General features: G+C 48.3%; 1 protein-coding gene across 1 annotated transcript in view; it reads left to right on the top strand.

The window, feature by feature from the left end:
* Window positions 1-24,485, top strand: part of spef2 (sperm flagellar 2) — a 326,363-nt gene that overhangs the window by 105,396 nt on the left and 196,482 nt on the right. The window contains exons 18-22 of the mRNA XM_067982078.1: window positions 4,069-4,217; window positions 5,186-5,313; window positions 6,819-6,960; window positions 13,939-14,076; window positions 18,614-18,786. Of these exons, the coding sequence (XP_067838179.1) occupies window positions 4,069-4,217; window positions 5,186-5,313; window positions 6,819-6,960; window positions 13,939-14,076; window positions 18,614-18,786 (730 nt within the window). The remainder of the gene's footprint in view (window positions 1-4,068; window positions 4,218-5,185; window positions 5,314-6,818; window positions 6,961-13,938; window positions 14,077-18,613; window positions 18,787-24,485) is intronic.

The following is a 24,485-nucleotide window of genomic DNA, read 5'->3' as shown; positions in this document are numbered from 1 at the left end:
AGAATATAATAGCACTAAAGAGTGACAAATCCCCAGGACCAGATGGTTTCCATCCCAGGGTAATCAAGAAGGCTAATGGAATGCTGGCCTTTATATCTAGAGGACTAGAGTACAATTTTTTGAAGAGGTGACTAAAGTAGTGGACAGGGGAATGTCAATGGATGTTATTTATATGGACTTCCAGAAGGCATTTGATAAGGTCCCACATAAGAGACTGTTAGCTAAGTTAGGGGGCAGAAGTCATACTGCAGCTATACAAAACCCTGGTTAGACTGCACCTGGAGTACTGTGAGCAGTTCTGGGCACCGCACCTTCGGAAGGACATATTGGCCTTGGAGGGAGTGCAGCGTAGGTTTACTAGAATGATAGCCGGACTTCAAGGGTTAAGTTACGAGGAGAGATTACACAAATTGGGGTTGTGTTCTCTGGAGTTTCGAAGGTTAAGGGGTGATCTGATCGAAGTTTATAAGATATTAAGGGGAACAGATAGGGCGGATAGAGAGAAACTATTTCCGCTGGTTGGGGACTTTAGGAGTAGGGGGCAGTCTAAAAATTAGAGTCAGACCTTTCAGGAGTGAGATTAGAAAACATTTCTACACACAAAGGGTGGTAGAAGTTTGGAACTCTCTTCCGCAAACGGCAATTGATACCAGCTCAATTGCTAAATTTAAATCTGAGATAGATAGCTTTTTGGCAACCAAAGGTATTAAGGGATATGGGCCAAAGGCAGGTATATGGAGTTAGATCACAGATCAGCCATGATCTTATCAAATGGCGGAGCAGGCACGAGGGGCTGAATGGCCTACTCCTGCTCCTATGTTCCTGAGAGGGGAGAGTGTACATGGGTGATGAATAGAGCCTCTGATTGGGGAGAGTGTAGATGGGCTGTGGGAGGAGATTAAATGGGGGGTAGAGTCTATGACTGGGGAGAGTATCGATGGGCTGTGGGAGATTAAGTGGGGGAGTAGAGTCTGTGACTGGGGAGAGTGTCGATGGTCTGTGGGAGGAGATTAAGTGGGGGGGGTAGAGTCTGTGACTGGGGAGAGTGTGGATGGTCTGTGGGAGGAGATGAAGTGGGGGAGTAGAGTCCATGATAGGGGAGAGTGTAGATGGGCTGTGGGAGGAGATTAAGTGGGGGGGGGGGTGGTAGAGTCTGTGACTGGGGAGAGTGTAGATGGGCTGTGGGAGGAGATTAAGTGGGGGAGTAGAGTCTGTGACTGGGGAGAGTGTCGATGGGCTGTGGGAGATTAAGTGGGGGAGTAGAGTCTATGACTGGGGAGAGTGTCGATGGGCTGTGGGAGGAGATGAAGTGGGGGAGTAGAGTCTGTGACTGGGGACAGATACATTGAACACTTTGACCCACTCAGAAGCAGCTCTTGAGCAGAGTGATGTTTATTAGTTATTCGTTATATTTATTAGTTATGTTCACTAGTAGCAGCGTTTATTCACCGATTAAGTTCTTCAATATGAAAGAAAAGGTGATAAATTAAACAGAAGTTCAGTCTTTGCTTCTTTAAGTCTCTGGAATCCTTCTTGGTAAAAGGCAGGCTGGTTGTTTGTGTCTGGACACGTGTCTGGTGACAAGGTACAAGGGGAGTGGAGCGACAGTCTCACCTTGGGGAACATAAGAACATAAGAAATAGGAGCAGGAGTCGGCCATTCGGCCCCTCGAGCCTGCTCCGCCATTCACTCAGATCATGGCTGATCTTCAACCTCAACTCCACTTTCCCGACCGATCCCCATATCCCTTGATTCCCCTAGAGTCCAAAAATCTATCAATCTCAGCCTTGAATATACTCAACGACTCAGCATCCACAGCCCTCTGGGGTAGAGAATTCCAAATATTTACAACCCGCTGAGTGAAGAAATTCCTCCTCATCTCAGTCTTAAATGGCCGATCCCTTATCCTGAGACTATGCTCCCTCGAGCCTGCTCTGCCATTTGATAAGATCATGGCTGATCTGATTGTGACCTCAACCCTACTTTCCCGTCTACCGACTATAACCTTGGACTCCCTTGTTAATCAGGAATCTATCGAACTCAGCCTTAAAAACATTCAATGACCCTGCCTCCACCGCTCTCTGGGGAAGGGAGTTCCACAGACTCATGACCCTCTGAGAGAAAACATTTCTCCTCATCTCCGTCTTAAATAGGAGACCCCATATCTTTAAACTGTGGACCCTAGTTCTAGTCTCTCCCACAAGGGGAAACATCCTCTCAGCATCTACCCCTTCGAGTCCCCTCAGGATCTTATGTGTTTCAGTAAGATCACCTCTCATTCTTCTAAACTCCAGTGTATACAGGCCCAACTTGTCCAACCTTTCCTCATAAGATAATCCCCTCATCCCAGGAATCAGTCGAGTGAACCTTCTCTGAACAACCTCCAAAGCAATTATGTCCTTTCTTAAATAAGGAGACCAAAACTGCACTCAGTATTCTAGATGTGGTCTCACCAATGCCCTGTACAACTGGAGCAAAACATCTCTACTTTTATATTCCATTCCTCTTACAATAAATGACAACATTCCATTTGCCTTCCTAATCACTTGCTGTACCTGCATTCTAATTTTTAGTGATTCATGTACGAGGACACCCAGATCCCTCTGGACTTCAGAGTTCTGCAATCTCTCTCCATTTAAATAACATACTGCTTTTCTATTCCTCCTGCCAAGGTGGACAAGTTCACATTTTCCCATATTATACTTCAATCTGTCAAATTTTTGCCCACTCACTTAACCTATCTATATCCCTTTGCAGACTCCTTATGTCCTCTTCACAACTTACTTTCCTACCTACCTTTGTGCCATCAGCAAATTTAGCAAACACACATTCAGTCCCTTCATCCAAGTCATTGATATAGATTGTAAATAGTTGAGGCCCAAGCACTGATCCCTGTGGCACTCCACTCGTGACATCTTGCCAACCTGAAAATGACCCATTTATGCCTACTCTCTGTTTCCTGTTAGCTAACCAATCCTTTATCCATGCTAATATGTTACCCCTTACACCATAAGCTCTTATTTTGTGTAGTAGCCTTTGATGTGGCACCTTGTCAAAAGCCTTCTGGAAATCCAAGCACACCACATCCACAGGATCCCCTTTATCCACGTTGCTTGTTACTTCCTCAAAGAACTCTAATAAATTAGTCAAACACGATTTCCCTTTCACAAAGCCCTGCTATAACCTCCTTAATAACAGATTCTATCATTTTCCCTATAACAGATGTTAAGCTAACTGGCCTGTAGTTTCCTGCTTTCTGTCTCCCTCCTTTCTTGAATAGAGGAGTTACATTCACTATTTTCCAATCTGATGGGACCCTTTCAGAATCTAGGGAATTTTGGAAAATTGATACCAATGCATCTACTATCTCTGCAGCCACTTCTTTGAAGATCCCAGGATGAAGTCCATCAGGACCTGGGGACTTGTCAGCTTTCAGTTCAAATATTTTTTTCAGAACCCTTTCCCTGGTGATTGTAAATGTTTTAAGTTCCTCCCTCCCTTTCACCTCTTGATTCACAATTATTTCTGGCATGTTATTTGTATCCTCTACAGTGAAGACGGATGCAAAATATCTGTTCAATTCATCCACCATTTCCTTATTCTCCATTATTAATTCCCCAGACTCACTCTCGAGAGGACCAACACTCACTTTACTTACTCTTTTCCTTTTTAAATACCTGTAGAAACTCTTACGATCTGTTTTTATATTTCTAGCTAGCTTTCTCACATACTCTAATTTCTCCCTTCTTATTATTCTTTTAGTCATTCTTTGCTGTTTTTTATATTCTGTCCAGTCTTCTGACCTGCCACTAATCTTTGCGGAATTGTATGCTTTTTCTTTCAATTTGATACTATCTTTAACTTCCTTAGTTCGCCACGGATGGTGCGTCCTTCCCCTAGAGTCTTTCTTTCTCACTGGAATGTATCTTTGCTGAGTGTTATGAAATATCTCATTGAATGTCTGCCACTGCATCTCTACTGAGATATCCCTAAACCTAAGAAATCATGATTTGTGATTGGTCCCATACGTCGGGACTAAGCTAACCCACTGTCTTTCTTTTGTCCTAGGGTCTGCTAAAGGCAAAAAAGGGAAAGAAAGTAAAGGTAAATTGGAGCCAGTGTCACCAGAGCACCCCACTGACATCGAGACCCACAGATCCCCACCTCCAAAACCGGGCTCAGACCAATGGGTCTACGTGGATGAGCTGGTTCCCCAGGTAACGATGGTAATAATAGTGGTAGGTGGGGTTCGGTGAGTGGGAGGTGTCTCCACCCTCGCCGTGTTCTCTGGACTGGGGTCTGTTGCAGCTCCTGTGAACTGATATAAGGAGGCAGTGGCCCCAGACACGGAGAGACTCCCTGCACACGCATTTTAATTAACACTTTCACCATAAACTGAGTGAGACTGAAGCAGACCCTAACAGTACAATAAGATCAACATATAAAGAGAGCCCAGGTCCCTGATCACTTTACAATCCTACTATATGGGGGCTTCATGGAACACATGGGAATGTCGCATTAATTGGACATTACACTGCCCTAATTACAGCACGGAATACAGAGTAAAGCTGCCTCTACACTGTCCCATCAAACACTCCCAGGGCAGGTACAGCACGGGTTAGATACAGAGTAAAGCTCCCCTTACACTGTCCCATCAAACACTCCCAGGGCAGGTACAGCACGGGTTAGATACAGAGTAAAGCTCCCCTTACACTGTCCCATCAAACACTCCCAGGGCAGGTACAGGGGGTTAGATACAGAGTAAAGCTCACTCTACACTGTTCCATCAAACACTCCCAGGGCAGGTACAGCATGGGTTAGATACAGAGTAAAGCTCCCCCTCCACTGTCCCATCAAACCACTCCCAGGACAGGTACAGGGGTTAGATACAGAGTAAAGCTCACTCTACACTGTTCCATCAAACACTCCCAGGGCAGGTACAGCATGGGTTAGATACAGAGTAAAGCTCCCTCTACACTGTCCCATCAAACACTCCCAGGACAGGTACAGGGGTTAGATACAGAGTAAAGCTCCCTCTACACTGTCCCATCAAACACTCCCAGGGCAGGTACAGCATGGGTTAGATACAGGGTAAAGCTCCCTCTACACTGTCCCAGGTACAGCACGGGTTAGATACAGAGTAAAGCTCCCTCTAAACTTGCTGGCTTTATGTGATGTGTTTCAGGAGGTTGCTGAATACCTGGCTCCGTACTGGAACACAATCATGGACACATATGTCAACACCATCCACAGTGTGATGCAGGAGCAACGCAGCGAACGACACCGCATCGTCCATTACCTGTACAAAATCAGGTGAGGAGCAGGGCACAGGCTGTGGGAGGCTGCACCTCAATACTGAGAGGTACTGGAACAAACACCCTGATGTACAGGAACCCACACCCTGATATACAGAAAGCATGGCCCAGATATACACGAACCCACACCCAGATATACACGAACCCACACCCAGATATACAGGAACCCACACCCTGATATACAGGAACGAACGCCCAGATATACAGGAGCCCACTCCCTGATATACCAGAACGAACGCCCAAATATACAGGAACTCACACCCTGATATACAGGAACGAACGCCCAGATATACAGGAGCCCACTCCCTGATATACCAGAACGAACGCCCAAATATACAGGAACTCACACCCTGATATACAGGAACGAACGCCCAGATATACAGGAACCCACACCCTGATATACAGGAACGAATTCCCAGATATACAGGAACCCACACCCAGATATACAGGAACCCACACCCTGATATACAAGAACCCACACCCAGATATACAGGAACCCACACCCTGATATACAGGAACCCACTCCCTGATATACAGGAACCCACACCCTGATATACAGGAACCCACACCCTGATATACAGGAACCCACACCCTGATATACAGGAACCCACTCCCTGATATACAGGAACCCACACCCTGATATACAGGAACCCACACCCAGATATACAGGAACCCACACCCAGATATACAGGAACCCACACCCTGATATACAAGAACCCACACCCAGATATACAGGAACCCACACCCTGATATACAGGAACCCACACCCTGATATACAAGAACCCACACCCAGATATACAGGAACCCACACCGTGATATACAGGAACCCACACCCTGATATACAAGAACCCACACCCAGATATACAGGAACCCACACCCTGATATACAGGAACGAATTCCCAGATATACAGGAACCCACACCCTGATATACAGGAACCCACACCCAGATATACAGGAACCCACACCCTGATATACAGGAACCCACACCCTGATATACAAGAACCCACACCCTGATATACAGGAACCCACACCCTGATATACAGGAACCCACACCCTGATATACAGGAACCCACACCCTGATATACAGGAACCCACACCCTGATATACAGAATACATGGCCCAGATGTACAGGACATTGTGCCCAGATATACTGGAAGCATGGCCCGGATATACAGGAGCGAGCGCCCCGATGTACAGGAACCGGCATTCCAATGCAAGGGGCTGGCATGAAGATATCGAGTGGCTGGTACTGATCTGTACAGGGGCTGGAGTGGAGTTACACAGGCACTGGTACCGTGATAAACAGAGCGTGCAGTACTAGACAGGCACGAATCCTTCCCTTTTACTGGCTGTGTACAGTTCACGTACACAAGCTGACACTCAGATAAACACGGGCTGTACAGTCCCAGGCGGGAGTGAACACGCTGTTTGTCTGACTGTGTGTGGTTGATGTCGTGGGTCAGTTATCAGTATGCTGGTCATTGTTGTATTTCATCTCTCCAGGGAAGAGTTTCAGGAGTATTTGGTAACCCGTCCCGATCACAAGCAGGAGTTTGTGTCCCAGTGGCAGGATGACTATAATTCCATTCCTGAAGACCTGCGTCAGGATGACGATATGAAAGCTGAGCTGCTGCTACGGCTGTATGTAAGTAAGAGCTCCTCTCTCCGTGCTTGGGGCTCTGTGTAAGTACGAGCCCCTGTCTCCCTGCTTGGGGCTCTGTGTAAGTACGAGCCCCTGTCTCCGTGCTGGGGCTCTGTGTAAGTACGAGCCTCTGTCTCCCTGCTTGGGGCTCTGTGTAAGTACGAGCCCCTGTCTCTGTGCTGGGGCTCTGTGTAAGTACGAGCCCCTGTCTCCGTGCTGGGGCTCTGTGTAAGTACGAGCACCTGTCTCCGTGCTGGGGCTCTGTGTAAGTACGAGCCCCTGTCTCCGTGCTGGGGCTCTGTGTAAGTACGAGCCCCTGTCTCCCTGCTTGGGGCTCTGTGTAAGTACGAGCCCCTGTCTCCCTGCTGGGGCTCTGTGTAAGTACGAGCCCCTGTCTCCGTGCTGGGGCTCTGTGTAAGTACGAGCCCCTGTCTCCGTGCTGGGGCTCTGTGTAAGTACGAGCTCCTGTCTCCGTGCTGGGGCTCTGTGCTGGGGCTCTGTGTAAGTACGAGCCTCTGTCTCCCTGCTTGGGGCTCTGTGTAAGTACGAGCCCCTGTCTCTGTGCTGGGGCTCTGTGTAAGTACGAGCCCCTGTCTCCGTGCTGGGGCTCTGTGTAAGTACGAGCACCTGTCTCCGTGCTGGGGCTCTGTGTAAGTACGAGCCCCTGTCTCCGTGCTGGGGCTCTGTGTAAGTACGAGCCCCTGTCTCCCTGCTTGGGGCTCTGTGTAAGTACGAGCCCCTGTCTCCCTGCTGGGGCTCTGTGTAAGTACGAGCCCCTGTCTCCGTGCTGGGGCTCTGTGTAAGTACGAGCTCCTGTCTCCGTGCTGGGGCTCTGTGCTGGGGCTCTGTGTAAGTACGATATCCCTCCACACGATTGATATTGGTGTTGAGCTCCTGTTTCCTCCCATCAGCTGTTCCTCGATGGAACCAAACCACACACGTGCTGCCTGATGTGATATTTACTTAATTGGAGACATGACCAAGTGACACATGGGCAATGATTGATATCATATTCACAGAGCAGCTCCCACCAGCATGTACAAGAAACAGCAAATTCACACCTTTTAGGCACAAGGTTATCATGGAGCAGGGATGGAATCCAGCCCAGACTGAGGGAGGAAACTCTCCCCATCTGAGCCATCCCAGACTGAGGGAGGAAACTCTCCCCATCTGAGCCATCCCAGACTGAGGGAGGAAACTCTCCCCATCTGAGCCATCCCAGACTGAGGGAGGAAATTCTTCCCATCTGAGCCATCCCAGACTGAGGGAGGAAACTCTCCCCATCTGAGTCAGCCCAGACTGAGGGAGGAAACTCTCCCCATCTGAGCCATCCCAGACTGAGGGAGGAAACTCTCCCCATCTGAATCAGCCCAGACTGAGGGAGGAAACTCTCCCCATCTGAATCAGCCCAGACTGAGGGAGGAAATTCTCCCCATCTGAATCAGCCCAGACTGAGGGAGGAAATTCTCCCCATTTGATGGCTGCATCGGTCCAATGTGAGACCAGTTTGGGGAATCGCAATCCAGTCTACAGAGGGCATTGGCTTGTAACCCAGTCTCTGAACTAACCGGGATATTTGAATTCACTGAGCGTGTTAATTTATTGTATAGAACCTGCGGAATGTTTGTGGGATATTTCAATTCACTGAGTGTGTTAGAATCAAAGAAAGGTTACAGCACGGAATGAAGTCATTCGGCCCATTGAGTCCGTGCTGGCTCTATGCAAGAGCAATCCAGCTAGTCCCACTCCCCCGCCCTAACCCTGTAGCCCTGCAAATTTTTTCTTTTCAAGTACTTATCCAGTTCCCTTTTGAAGGCCATGATTGAATCTGCCTCCACCACCCCCTCGGGCAGAGCATTCCAGATCCTAACCACTCGCTGGGTAAAAAGTTTTTCCTCATGTCACCTTTGGTTCTTTTGCCAATCACCTTAAATCTGTGTCCTCTGGTTCTTGACCCTTCTGCCAATGGGAACAGTTTCTCTCTACTCTGTCTGGACCCTTCATGATTTTGAACACCTCGATCAAATCTCCTCGCAACCGTCTCTGTTCCAAGGAGAACAACCCCAGCTTCTCCAGTCTATCCACATAACTAAAGTCCCTCATCCCTGGAATCATTCTAGTAAATCTCTTCTGCACCCTCTCTAAGGCCTTCACATCTTTCCTAAAGTGCAGTGCCCAGAACTGGACACAATACTCCAGTGTTTTATAAAGGTTCATCATGACTTCCTTGCTTTTGTACTCTATGCCTCTATTTATAAAGCCCAGGATCCCGTATGCCTTTTTAATCGCTTTCTCAACCTGCCCTGCCACCTTCAATGATTTGTGCACATATACCCCCAGATCTCTCTGTTCTTGTATCCCTTTTAGAGTTGTGCCCTCTAGTTTATATTGCCTCTCCTCGTTCTTCCTACCGAAATGTATCACTTCGCATTTTTCTGTGTTAAATTTCATCTGCCACATGTCCGCCCATTCCACCAGCCTGTCTATATCCTCTTGAAGTCTATCACTGTCCTCCTCACTATTCACTACACTTCCAAGTTTTGTGTCATCTGCAAATTCACCAACCTGGTGAAGCTACAACTCAGGACTACATGCATGCTGAACAGCGGAAGCAACATGCTATAGACAGAGTTAAGCGATTCCACAACCATCGGATCAGATCAAAGCTCTGCAGTCCTGCCACATCCAGTCGTGAATGGTGGTGGACAATTAAACAACTAACGGGAGGAGGAGGCTCAGCAAACATCCCCATCCTCACTGATGGCGGAGTCCAGCACGTGAGTGCAAAAGACAAGGCTGAAGCGTTTGCAACCATCTTCAGCCAGAAGTGCCAAGTGGATGATCCATCTTGGCCTCCTCCCGATATCCCCACCATCACAGAAGCCAGTCTTCAGCCAATTCGATTCACTCCACGTGATATCAAGAAACGGCTGAGTGCACTGGATACAGCAAAGGCTATGGGCCCCGACAACATCCCAGCTGTAGTGATGAAGACTTGTGCTCCAGAACTAGCTGCGCCTCTAGCCAAGCTGTTCCAGTACAGTTACAACACTGGCATCTACCCGACAATGTGGAAAATTGCCCAGGTATGTCCTGTCCACAAAAAGCAGGACAAATCCAATCCGGCCAATTACCGCCCCATCAGTCTACTCTCAATCATCAGCAAAGTGATGGAAGGTGTCGTCGACAGTGCTATCAAGCGGCACTTACTCACCAATAACCTGCTCACCGATGCTCAGTTTGGGTTCCGCCAGGACCACTCGGCTCCAGACCTCATTACAGCCTTGGTTCAAACATGGACAAAAGAGCTGAATTCCAGAGGTGAGGTGAGAGTGACTGCCCTTGACGTCAAGGCAGCATTTGACCGAGTGTGGCAACAAGGAGCCCTAGTAAAATTGAAGTCAATGGGAATCAGGGGGAAAACTCTCCAGTGACTGGAGTCATACCGAGCACAAAGGAAGATGGTAGTGGTTGTTGGAGGCCAATCATCTCAGCCCCAGGACATTGCTGCAGGAGTTCCTCAGGGCAGTGTCCTAGGCCCAACCATCTTCAGCTGCTTCATCAATGACCTTCCCTCCATCATAAGGTCAGAAATGGGGATGTTCGCTGATAACTGCACAGTGTTCAGTTCCATTCGCAACCCCTCAAATAATGAAGTAGTCCGAGCCCGCATGCAGCAAGACCTGGACAACATCCAGGCTTGGGCTCATAAGTGGCAAGTAACATTCGTGCCAGATAAGTGCCAGGCAATGACCATCTCCAACAAGAGAGAGTCTAACCACCTCCCCTTGACATTCAACGGCATTACCATCGCCAAATCCCCCACCATCAACATCCTGGGGGTCACCATTGACCAGAAACTTAACTGGACCAGCCATATAAATACTGTGGCTACGAGAGCAGGTCAGAGGCTGGGTATTCTGCGGCGAGTGACTCACCTCCTGACTCCCCAAAGCCTTTCCACCATCTACAAGGCACAAGTCAGGAGTGTGATGGAATACTCTCCACTTGCCTGGATGAGTGCAGCTCCAACAACACTCAAGAAGCTCGACACCATCCAAGATAAAGCAGCCCGCTTGATTGGCACCCCATCCACCACCCTAAACATTCACTCCCTTCACCACCGGCGCACTGTGGCTGCAGTGTGTACCATCCACAGGATGCACTGCAGCAACTCGCCAAGGCTTCTTCGACAGCACCTCCCAAACCCGCGACCTCTACCACCTAGAAGGACAAGAGCAGCAGGCACATGGGAACAACACCGCCTACACGTTCCCCTCCAAGTCACACACCATCCCGACTTGGAAATATATCGCCATTCCTTCATTGTCGCTGGGTCAAAATCCTGGAACTCCCTTCCAAACAGCACTGTGGGAGAACCATCACCACACGGACTGCAGCGGTTCAAGAAGGCGGCTCACCACCACCTTCTCGAGGGCAATTAGGGATGGGCAATAAATGCTGGCCTCGCCAGCGACGCCCACATCCCATGAACGAATAAAAAAAAAAAATCCCATCCGGACCGGGGGACTTATCTACATTAAGTACAGATAGCCTTTCTAGTACCTCTTCGGAACATAGGAGCAGGTGTAGGCCATTCAGCCCCTCGTGCCTGCTCCGCCATTTGATAAGATCATGGCTGATCTGTGATCTAACTCCATATACCTGCCTTTGGCCCACATCCCTTAATACCTTTGGTTGCCAAAAAGCTATCTATCTCACATTTAAATTTAGCAATTGAGCTCGTATCAATTGCCGTTTGCGGAAGAGAGTTCCAAACTTCTACAACCCTTTGTGTGTAGAAATGTTTTCTAATCTCACTCCTGAAAGGTCTGGCTCTAATTTTTAGACTGTGCCCCCTACTCCTAGAATCCCCAACCAGCGGAAATAGTTTCTCTCTATCCACCCTATCCGTTCCCCTTAATATCTTATAAACTTCGATCAGATCACCCCTTAACCTTCTAAACTCCAGAGAATACAACCCCAATTTATGTAATCTCTCCTCGTAACTTAACCCTTGAAGTCCGGGTATCATTCTAGTAAACCTACGCTGCACTCCCTCCAAGGCCAATATGTCCTTCCGAAGGTGCGGTGCCCAGAACTGCTCACAGTACTCCAGGTGCGGTCTAACCAGGGTTTTGTATAGCTGCAGCATAACTTCTGCCCCCTTGTCCTCTAGATATAAAGGCCAGCATTCCATTAGCCTTCTTGATTCTTTATCAATTTTTAGCCCATCCAGTATCTCAACTATATCTTCCTTTACTGAGACTCTGGCAGCATCTTCTTCCTTGGTAAAGACAGATGCAAAGTACTGTTTACTGTTTACATGCCTGTAGATGACTTTTGGATTCCCTTTTATATTGGCCGCCAGTCTATTCTCATACTCTCTCTTTGCCCCTCTTATTTCCTTTTTCACTTCCCCTCTGAACTTTCTATATTCTGCCTGGTTCTCACTTGTATTATCAACCTGACATCTGTCATACACCCCTTTTTTCCATTTCATCTTACTATCTCTTTCTCTTTTGTGATCCAGGGAGCTCTGGCTCTAGTTGCCCTACCTTCCTCGTGGGAATGTGTCTCGACTGTCCCCGAACCATCTCCTCCTTTAAAGGACGCCCACTGTTCAATTACAGTTTTGCCTGCCAATCTTTGATTCCAATTTACCCGGGCCAGATCTGTTCTCATCCCAGTGAAATTGGGTATTTTTACTTTAGAGTGGTCCGTGTCCTTTTCCATTGCTTATGATACTATGATCGCTGCTCCCTAAATGGTCTCCCACTGACACTTGCTCCACTTGGCCCGTCTCATTCCCCAGAACCAAGTCCAGCAATGCCTCCTTCCTCGGGCCAGAAACGTACTGGTCAAGAAAGTTATCCTGAACACATTTCAAAAATTCCTCCCCCTCTTTGCCTTTTATTATTATTGTAATCCCAGTCTATATTAGGATAATTGAAGTCCCCAGTTATCACTACTCTATGAATCTTGCACCTCCTTGTAATTTCCCTGCAAATTTGCTCCTCTATCTCCTTCTCACTAGTTGGTGGCCTATAGAATACACCCAGTCGTGTAATGGCACCTCTATTGTTTCTTAAGTCTAACCAAATGGATTCTGTCCTTGACTCTTCCAGGACATCCTCTCTCTCCAGCACTGCAATATTCTCCTTAATCAATACTGACACCCCCCCTCCCTCCTTTCTTTCCTTCCCTATCTTTCCTGAACACCTTGTATCCAGGAATATTTAGTCTCCAACCCTGCCTTTTTTTGAGCCAGGTCTCCGTTATCACCATGACATCATATTCCCATGTGATTATTTGCGCCTGCAGCTCACCAACCTTGTTTACCACACTGCGTGCATTTACACACATGGACTGCAGACTGAGACTTTCCTGTACTCTCTCTTAGTCTGATCCCACCTAATACTGTACTATTACTTGCTGTAGTGCTACCTTTCTCTCCCAGTCTTTTGTGCCCCTTGTTTCTCCTTTCCAACTTTACATCCTGATGCCCACCCCCTGCCAAATTAGTTTAAACCCCCCTCCCCCCCCCCCCCCCCCCATAGCACTGACGAACCTCCCCGCAAGGACATTGGTCCCAGCCCTGTTGAGGTGCAGCCCGTCCGGCTTGTACAGGTCCCACCTCCCCCAGAACTGGTCCCAATGCCCCAGGAATCTAAAGCCCTCCCTCCTGCACCATCTCTCCAGCCACGCATTCATCTGCTCTGTCCTCCTGTTTCTATACTCACTGGCACGTGGCACTGGGAGTAATCCAGAGATTACTACCTTTGAGGTCCTGCTTCTTAATCTCTTTCCTAACTCCTTAAAATCTGCCTGCAGGACCTCATCCCTCTTTCTGCCTATTTCGTTGGTACCGATATTGTTAGTTTATTGTATATTGGTACTAATATGTTGATTTATTGTACAGAATCTGCGCAATGTCTGTGGGATATTTGAATTAACTGAGTGTGTTAATTTATTGTATAGAACCTGCGGGAGTGTCTGTGGGATATTTCCGATAACAGGAAGGAAGATGCTGAACGGGAAAGGATGAATATTATGGGTAATGGCTGGCTGGAGGATCACCTGGGTTTGCTGCTCAACCTCTACACGACCTTGATGCAGGTATGAAGCCACCGCGGTGTCCTGCCCTGTGACAGCCTGATGTTGGTTGTAAGGACTGATTGGGCTTACAGTCCATTTGGGGCCACCTCAGCCCTTTGGGGATAAAAGAACAGCAGAGAACTGTCCAGACCAGATACTGACTGTCACTCAGAGAGGATTCGAGGATTGCTGGACTGGGGAAGGGAATAAAGACAGAAAGAAAGACTTGCATTTCTATCGCACCTTTCTTGGCCTCAGGACATCCCAAAGCGCTTTACAGCCAATGACGTACTTTTGAAGTGTAGTCACTGTTGTAATGTAGGATACGTGGCAGCCAATTTGCGCACAGCAAGATCCCACAAACAGCAGTGTGACAATGACCAGATCATCTGTTTTTAGTGATGTTGGCTGAGGTATAAATATTGGCCAGGACACCGGAGAGAACTCGCCTGCTCTTGTTAGAAATAGTGCCATTGGATCTTTTATGGCCACCCGAGAGGGCAGACGGGACCTTGGTTTAACATGTATCCGAAAGACGGCACCTCCGACAGTGCAGCGCTCCCTCAGTACTGACCCTCCGACAGTACGGCTCTCCCTCAGTACTGACCCTCCGACAGTGCAGCGCTCCCTCAGTACTGACCCTCCGACAGCGCAGCACTCCCTCAGTACTGACCCTCCGACAGTGCAGCGCTCCCTCAGTACTGACCCTCCGACAGCGCAGCACTCCCTCAGTACTGACCCTCCGACAGTGCAGCGCTCCCTCAGTACTGACCCTCCGACAGTGCAGCACTCCCTCAGTACTGACCCTCCAACAGTGCAGCACTCCCTCAGTACTGACCCTCCGACAGTGCAGCGCTCCCTCAGTACTGACCCTCCGACAGTGCAGCACTCCCTCAGTACTGACCCTCCGACAGTGCAGCGCTCCCTCAGTACTGACCCTCCGACAGTGCAGCACTCCCTCAGTACTGACCCTCCTACAGTGCAGCGCTCCCTCAGTACCGACCCTCCGACAGTATAGACTCCCTCAGTACTGACCCTCCGACAGTGCAGCACTCCCTCAGTACTGACCCTCCGACAGTGCAGCGTTCCCTCAGCACTGACCCTCCGGCAGTATAGACTCCCTCAGTACTGACCCTCCGACAGTGTAGCACTCCCTCAGTACTGACCCTCCGACAGTGCAGCGCTCCCTCAGTACTGACCCTCCGACAGTGCAGCGTTCCCTCAGCACTGACCCTCCAACAGTATAGACTCCCTCAGTACTGACCCTCCGACAGTGCAGCGCTCCCTCAGTACTGACCCTCCGACAGTATAGACTCCCTCAGTACTGACCCTCCGACAGTGCAGCACTCCCTCAGCACTGACCCTCTGACAGTGCAGCGCTCCCTCAGTACTGACCCTCCGACAGTATAGACTTCCTCAGTACTGACCCTCCGACAGTATAGACTCCCTCAGTACTGACCCTCCGACAGTGCAGCACTCCCTCAGCACTGACCCTCTGACAGTGCAGCGCTCCCTCAGTACTGACCCTCCGACAGTATAGACTCCCTCAGTACTGACCCTCCGACAGTGCAGCACTCCCTCAGTACTGACCCTCCGACAGTATAGACTCCCTCAGTACTGACCCTCCGACAGTGCAGCACTCCCTCAGTACTGACCCTCCGACAGTGCAGCACTCCCTCAGTACAGACCCTCCGACAGTGCAGCGCTCCCTCAGTACTGACCCTCCGACAGTGCGGCGCTCCCTCAGTACTGACCCTCCGACAGTGCAGCGCTCCCTCAGTACTGACCCTCCGACAGTGCAGCGCTCCCTCAGTACTGACCCTCCGACAGTGCAGCGCTCCCTCAGTACTGACCCTCCGACAGTGCAGCGCTCCCTCAGTACTGACCCTCCGACAGTGCAACGCTCCCTCAGTACTGACCCTCCGACAGTGCAGCGCTCCCTCAGTACTGACCCTCCGACAGTGCAACACTCCCTCAGTACTGACCCTCCGACAGTGCAACACTCCCTCAGTACTGACCCTCCGACAGTGCAGCACTCCCTCAGTACTGACCCTCCAACAGTGCAGCACTCCCTCAGTACTAACCCTCCGACAGTGCGGCGCTCCCTCAGTACTGACCCTCCGACAGTGCAACACTCCCTCAGTACTGACCCTCCGACAGTGCGGCGCTCCCTCAGTACTGACCCTCCGACAGTGCGGCGCTCTCTCAGTACTGACCCTCCGACAGTGCGGCGCTCCCTCAGTACTGACCCTCCGACAGTGCAACACTCCCTCAGTACTGACCCTCCGACAGTGCGGCGCTCCCTCAGTACTGACCCTCCGACAGTGCGGCGCTCTCTCAGTACTGACCCTCCGACAGTGCGGCGCTCCCTCAGTACCGACCCTCCGACAGTGCGGCGCTCCCTCAGTACTGACCCTCCGACAGTGCGGCGCTCCCTCAGTACCGACCCTCCGACAGTGCGGCGCTCCCTCAGTACCGACCCTCCGACAGTGCGGCGCTCCCTCAGTACTGACCCTCCGACAGTGCGGCGCTCCCTCAGTACTGACCCTCCGACAGTGCGGCGCTCCCTCAGTACTGACCCTCCGACAGTGCAGCGCTCCCTCAGTACTGACCCTCCGACAGTGCAGCACTCCCTCAGTACTGACCCTCCGACAGTGCAGCGCTCCCTCAGTACTGACCCTCCGACAGTGCGGCGCTCCCTCAGTACTGACCCTCCGACAGTGCGGCGCTCCCTCAGTACTGACCCTCCGACAGTGCGGCGCTCCCTCAATACTGACCCTCCGACAGTGCGGCGCTCCCTCAATACTGACCCTCCGACAGTGCGGCGCTCCCTCAGTACTGACCCTCCGACAGTGCAGCGCTCCCTCAGTACTGTACTGAGAGTGTCAGTCTAGATTTTGTGCTCAAGTCTCTGGAGTGGGACTTGAACCCACGACCTTCAGACTGAGGGGAGAGGGCTGCCCACTGAGCCACAGCTGACGCCTACATCACAATAACACGATTCCGTTTATGTCTTTGTTAATCTTCATTCGTTTTTACTTTGAGGTATCAGCCTGTCTCAGAAGTCTGCTGTCGAACAATCTTCTCACAGTGGGAATTTCGGGGGGTGATTTTTGTCCCGTTTGTTAAGCGGGAAGTGGTGTTGCCCTCTGAACATGGCAGGGTGAGCTTATTACCTGCTCCAACATGGGTCCTTTCCGTGGGTGGCCTTGGAACCTGCCTGTTTCAACCGGGAGCCAACTAATAATATTCGCACGGGTGCTACGCCTGTTGTAAGATTCCGAGGCAGACAGAGTGTGAACCCTGCACTCGGAATAAATCCCCCAGAAGGAAAGGACACTCTGGGGTAAAGGGAATAAGACCATAAGAGATAGGAGCAGGAGTAGGCCATTCAGCCCCTCGAGCCTGCTCCGCCATTCAATAAGATCATGGCTGATCTGATCCTAACCTCAAATCTAAATTCATGTCCAATTTCCTGCCCGCTCCCCGTAACCCCTAATTCCCTTTACTTCTCGGAAACTGTCTATTTCTGTTTTAAATTTATTTAATGATGTAGCTTACCCAAAAAGCTGTGGAGGCTGAGTCATTGAATACATTCAAGGCTGAGTTAGACAAATTTTTGATCAACAAGGGAGTCAAAGGATATGGGGAAAGGGCGGGAAAGTGGAGTTGAGGTAAAAATCAGATCAGCCATGATCTCATTGAATGGCGGAGCAGGCTCGAGGGGCCAAATGGCCTACTCCTGCTCCTCTCATGGACAGGACACTCTGGGGTAAAGGGAATGAATCCCCCAGAGGAATAGTACACCTGGGGTAAAGGGAATGAATCCCCCAGAGGGACCATTCACCCTGGGGTAAAGGGAATGAATCCCCCAGAAGGACCATATACACTGGGGTAAAGGGAATGAATCCCCCAGAGGGACCATATACACTGGGGTAAAGGGAATGAATCCCCCAGAGGGACCATTCACCCTGGAGTAAAGGGAATGAATCCCCCAGAGGGACCATTCACCCTGGGGTAAAGGGAATGAATCCCCCAGAGGGACCATTCACCCTGGGGTAAAGGGAATGAATCCCCCAGAGGGACCATTCACCCTGGGGTAAAGGGAATGAATCCCCCAGAAGGACCATACACCCTGGGGTAAAGGGAATGAATCCCCCAGAGGGACCATTCACCCTGGGGTAAAGGGAATGAATCCCCCAGAGGGACCATTCACCCTGGGGTAAAGGGAATGAATCCCCCAGAAGGACCATATACACCCTGGGGTAAAGGGAATGAATCCCCCAGAGGGACCATACACCCTGGGGTAAAGGGAATGAATCCCCCAGAGGGACCATATACACCCTGGGGTAAAGGGAATGAATCCCCCAGAGGGACCATACACCCTGGGGTAAAGGGAATGAATCCCCCAGAGGGACCATACACCCTGGGGTAAAGGGAATGAATCCCCCAGAGGGACCATATACACCCTGGGGTAAAGGGAATGAATCCCCCAGAGGGACCATACACACTGGGGTAAAGGAATTAAATCTCACTGTACTGCTGGTTTGTCTGCTAGCTGGAGGTCGATCGGTTCCAGGACACCCAGCGATTCCTGCAGGATTACTACAAAGGGATGGGAGGGAAGATCCCACCGGAAGAGAGCAAGGAGTTTGCACGGCTCCCATTGGTTAGCGTGGCTGATGTAAAGTTACCCGCATCAGCGACAACTATCAACCAGGAAACCAGGAGGTACGATGTGGGCAGTGACTGTGTGGGGTGTAGGACGGGGGAGCTCTTTAACGTGGCACTCCCATGACTGGAATGGATTCGCAGCTTGATGCCCTGTCCTTTCTTACAATGCCTCAGATATGGGCGTCGCTGGCAAGGCCAGCATTTATTGCCCATCCCTAGTTGCCCTTGAGAAGGTGGTGATGAGCCTTCTTCTTGAACTGCTGCAGTCCGTGTGGTTAGGTGCTGTTAGGAAGGGACTTCCAGGATTTTGACCCAGCGACGATGAAGGAACGGCGATATATGTCCAAGTCAGGATGGTATGTGACGTAGAATCATAGAATGGTTATAGCACAGAAGGAGGCCATTCGGTCAGTCGAGCCAATGCCGGCTCTCTGCAAGAGCAATCCAGTTAGTCTCACTCCCCGGTTCTTTCCCCGTGACCCTGCAGATTTTTTCCCTTCAAGTAGTTATCCAATTCCCTTTTGAAAGCCACGATTGAATCTGCCTCCACCACCCTTTCAGGCAGCGCATTCTCACAGTAAAAGAACCTCTGGGGAAGAGTGATCATAATATGACAGAATTTCACATTGAGTTTAAAAGTAACGTACTGAAGTCAGAAACGAGAGTCTTAAACTTAAATAAAGCCAATTACATAGGTATGAGGGGCGAGTTGTCAAAGGTAGATTGGGAAATTAAATTAAAGGGTTTGACAGTTGAAAACCAATAGCAAATATTTAAAGAAATATTTCAATATTCTCAATGAGTATATATTCCATTGAGAAATAAAATCTCCACAGGAAAAGTGATCCACCCATGATGAACTAAAGAAGTTAAGGATAGTATTAGATTAAAAGAAGAGGCCTATAATGTTGCTAAGAAGAGTAATAAGTCTGGGGATTGGGAGAATTTTAGAAACCAACAAAGGACGACTAAAAAATTGATATAAAGGGCGAAAATAGAATATGAGAGTAAACTAGCAAGAAATACAAAAACAGATTGTAAGAGCTTCTACAAGTATGTAAAAAGGAAGAGAGTAGCAAAAGTAAACGTTGGTCCTTTGGAGGCTGAGACAGGAGAAATTATAATGGGGAATCAGGAAATGGCAGATGCGTTAAACAAATATTTTGTATCTGTCTTCACAGTAGAAGATACAAAAAGCATACCAGAAATAGTGGGGAACCAAGGGGTAATTGAGAGTGAGGATCTTAAAATAATTAATATCAGTAGAGAAAAAGTACTGGACAAACTGTGGGACTAAAAGCCGACAAATCCCCCGGACCTGATGGCCGACATCCTAGGGTTCTAAAAGAGGTGGCTGCAGAGATAGTGGATGCATCGGTTGTGATCTTCCAAAATTCCTTAGATTCTGGAACGGTCCCAGTGGATTGGAAGGTAGCAAATGTAACCCTGCTATTCAAGAAGGGAGGGAGAGAGAAAACAGGGAACTACAGGCCAGTTAGCCTGACATCAGTCATCGGGAAAATGCTGGAATCCATCATTAAGGAAGTGATAACAGGGCACTTAGAAAATCATAATATGATTAGGCAGAGTCAACATGGTTTTATGGAAGGGAAATCGTGTTTGACAAATTTATTCGAGTTTTTGAGGATGTAACGAGCAGGGTAGATAAAGGGGAACCAGTGGGTGTCGTATATTTGGATTTTCAAAAGACATTCGATAAGGTGCCACATAAATGGTTCTTACACAAGATAAGGGCTCATGGGATTGGGAGTAATATATTAGCATGGATAGAGGATTGGTTAAAGGACAGAAAACAGAGAGTAGGGATAAACGGGTCATTCTCAGGTTGGCAGGCTGTAACTAGTGGGGTGCCACAAGGATCGGTGCTTGGGCCTCAGCTATTTACAATCTATATTAATAGGGACATAGAAACATAGGAATAGGAGTAGGCCATTCAGCTCCTCGACCCCTTATCTGCTATTTGATAAGATCTGTGATCTAACTCCATATACCTGCCTTTGGCCCATATCCCTTAATACCTTTGGTTGGCAAAAAGCTATCCATCTCAGATTTAAATTTAGCAATTGAGCTAGTATCAATTGCTGTTTGCGGAAGAGAGTTCCAAACTTCTACCACCCTTTGTGTGTAGAAATGTTTTCTAATCTCACTCCTGAAAGGTCTGGCTCTAATTTTTAGACTGTGCCCCCTACTCCTAGAATCCCCAACCAGCGGAAATAGTTTCTCTCTATCCACCCTATCTGTTCCCCTTAATATCTTATAAACTTCGATCAGATCACCCCTTAACCTTCGAAACTCCAGAGAATACAACCCCAATTTGTGTAATCTCTCCTCATAACTTAACCCTTGAAGTCCGGGTATCATTCTAGTAAACCTACGCTGCACTCCCTCCAAGGCCAATATGTCCTTCCGAAGGTGCGGTGCCCAGAACTGCTCACAGTACTCCAGGTGTGGTCTAACCAGGGTTTTGTTTATCTGCAGCATAACTTCTGCCCCCTTGTACTCCAGTCCTCGAGATATAAAGGCCAGCATTCCATTAGCCTTATTGATTATTTTCTGCACCTGTTCATGACACTTCAATGATCTGTGTACCTGAACCCCTAAGTCCCTTTTGGACAACCACTGTTTTTAACTTTTTACCATTTAGAAAGTACCCTGTTCTATCCTTTTTTGATCCAAAGTGGATGACCTCACATTTGTCTACATTGAATTCCATTTGCCACAGTTTTGCCCATTCTAATCTATCAATATCGCTTTGTAATTTTATGTTTTCATCCACACTGCTTACAATGCCACCAATCTTTGTGTCATCGGCAAACTTAGATATGAGACTTTCTATGCCTTCATCTAAGTCATTAATAAATATTGTGAATAATTGAGGCACCAAGACAGATCCCTGCGGGACTCCACTAGTCACATCCTGCCAATGTGAGTACCTTCCCATTATCCCTACTCTCTGTCGCCTTTCGCTCAGCCAACTTCCTAACCAAGTCCGTACTTTTCCCTCGATTCCATGGGCTTCTATCTTAGCTAACAGTCTCTTATGTGGGACATTATCAAATGCCTTCTGGAAGTCCATATAAATAACATCTATTGACATTCCCCTGTCCACTACTTTAGTCACCTCTTCAAAAATTCAATCAGGTTTGTCAGGCACGACCTACCTTTCACAAATCCGTGCTGGCTCTCTCTGATTAACTGAAAATTCTCGAGGTGTTCAGTCACCCTATCTTTAATTATAGACTCCAGCATTTTCCCCACAACAGGTGTTAGGCTAACTGGTCTATAATTCCCTGGTTTCCCTCTCTCTCCTTTCTTAATAAGCGGAGTAACATGCAATTTTCCAATCTAGAGGGACAGTTCCTGAATCTAGAGAACTTTGAAAGATTATAGTTCGGGCATCTGCAATGTGCTCACCTACTTCTTTTAAAACCCTGGGATGGAAACCATCTGGTCCTGGGGATTTGTCACTCTTTAGTGCTATTATTTTCTTCATTACTGTTGTTTTACTTATGTTAATTTTATCGAGTCCCTGTCCCCGATTCAATATTAGTTTTCTTGGGATTTCCGGCATGCTATCCTCTTTTTCTACTGTAAATACTGACGCAAAGTAATTGTTCAACATGTCCGCCATTTCCCCATTGTCAATGACAATATCCCCACTTCCAGTTTTTAAGGGGCCAACACTGCTCCTGACCACCCTCTTTTTCCTTATGTAACTATAAAAGTTCTTCGTATTGGTTTTGATATCCCTTGCGAGTTTCTTTTCATACTCTCTTTTTGTAGCTCTTACGATCTGTTTTGTGACCCTTTGTTGATCTTTGTATCTTTCCCATTCGCCAGGATCTGTGCCATTTTTTGCCTTTTTGTATGCCCTTTCCTTATGTCTCATACTGTCCCTTACCACTTTAGTTGTCCATGGCTGTTTTTTTTGGCAAGTAGAGTTCTTGCCCCTCAGGGGTATAAACCTGTTCTGTATCTCGTTAAATGTTTCTTTAAACATTTCCCACTGATCATCAGTCGTTTTACCCATTAACAGATTTGCCCAGTTTACTGTGGACAGTCTCTGTCTCATCCCATTGAAGTCGGCCTTACCCAAGTCTAGAATCTTAGCAGCTGACTCACTTTTTTCCCTTTCAAACACTACATTGAACTCGATCATGTTATGATCGCTATTGGATAGATGTTCACGCACAGTTAAGCTGTTCACTAAATCTGGTTCATTACTCATTACTAAATCTAGTATGGCTTGCCCCCTTGTTGCCTCTCGGACATACTGCTGTAGAAAACTATCCCGGACACACTCAAGAAATTCACTACCTTTCTGACAGTTGCTAGTCAGCTTTTCCCAAGCTATGTGAAGGTTAAAGTCCCCCATTAAGACCACTATGCCTTTGTTACACGCTTGTCTAATCTCTGCACTTATACAATCTAGCACTTCAGAGCTGCTGCCAGGGGTCCTATACACAACTCCCACTATAGTCTTAGATCCTTTCCTATTTCTCAATTCAACCCATAAGGTCTCTGTTGGCTGCTTACCTCTCGTTATATCCTCCTTTATCATTGAATTGATTTCATCTCTAATCACTAAGGCTACCCCTCCCCCTCTTCCATTTTCCCTATCTCTCCTGTAGATCTTATAACCCGGTATATTTAGTTCCCAATCCTGACCATCCTGCAGCCATGTCTCAGTAATAGCTATCATGTCATACCCTCCAATTTGAATTTGAACCTGTAGTTCATTTAATTTATTCCTTATACTCCGTGCATTTGTATATAGAACTCTTAGTTGGGCCACACACCTGAGCCTGACCTTCAGCTTTGATGCTGGGTTAATCGCCTTACGCCTTCGAGTTTTCACTTTATCTGTAGTGTCTAAAGTACACTTTCTTTCTGCTGCTCTACGCTTTTCCCTTTCACTTGTTCTTGAACCACTGTTTGTACTATTTGTATTGTAGATTTCCCCTGGGTCTTCCCCTCTCGTGCTGCTCTCAACTTTGCTCCCTTCTGACTCCCCACTCAGGTTCCCATCCCCCTGCCACTCTAGTTTAAAGCCTCCCCAACCGCAGTAGTAAACCCCCCTGCGAGGATATTCGTCCCGGATCTGTTGAGGTGCAACCCGTCCAGCTTGTACAGGTCCCACCTTCCCCAGAATCGGTCCCAATTCCTCAGGAATCTAAATCCCTCCCTCCTGCACCATCCCTGCAGCCACGCATTCATCTGATCTATTCTCCTGTTCCTATACTCACTAGCACGTGGCACTGGGAGTAATCCTGAGATTACTACACTTGAGGTCCTGCTTTTTAACTTATTTCCTAACTCCTTATATTCTGCTTGCAGAACCGCATCCCTTTTTTTACCTATGACGTTGGTACCGATATGGACCACGACTGCTGGCTGTTCACCTTCCCCCTTCAGAATGTCCTGCAGCCGCTCAGTGACATCCATGACCCTAGCACCAGGGAGGCAACATACCATCCTGGAATCATGTTTGCAGCCGCAGAATCGCCTGTCTGCTCCCATAACTATAGAATCCCCTATCACTATTGCTCTCTCAACCTTTCATATCATAGAATCATAGAAGTTACAACATGGAAACAGGCCCTTCGGCCCAACATGTCCATGTCGCCCAGTTTATACCACTAAGCTAGTCCCAATTGCCTGCACTTGGCCCATATCCCTCGATACCCATCTTCCCCATGTAACTGTCCAAATGCTTTTTAAAAGACAAAATTGTA

The sequence above is a fragment of the Heptranchias perlo genome, chromosome 4 (assembly GCF_035084215.1).
Source record: "Heptranchias perlo isolate sHepPer1 chromosome 4, sHepPer1.hap1, whole genome shotgun sequence".
Classification (NCBI taxonomy): domain Eukaryota; kingdom Metazoa; phylum Chordata; class Chondrichthyes; order Hexanchiformes; family Hexanchidae; genus Heptranchias; species Heptranchias perlo.
The sequence above is the reverse complement of the archived record's forward strand: the minus strand, read 5'-3'. Positions and strand labels throughout refer to the sequence as shown.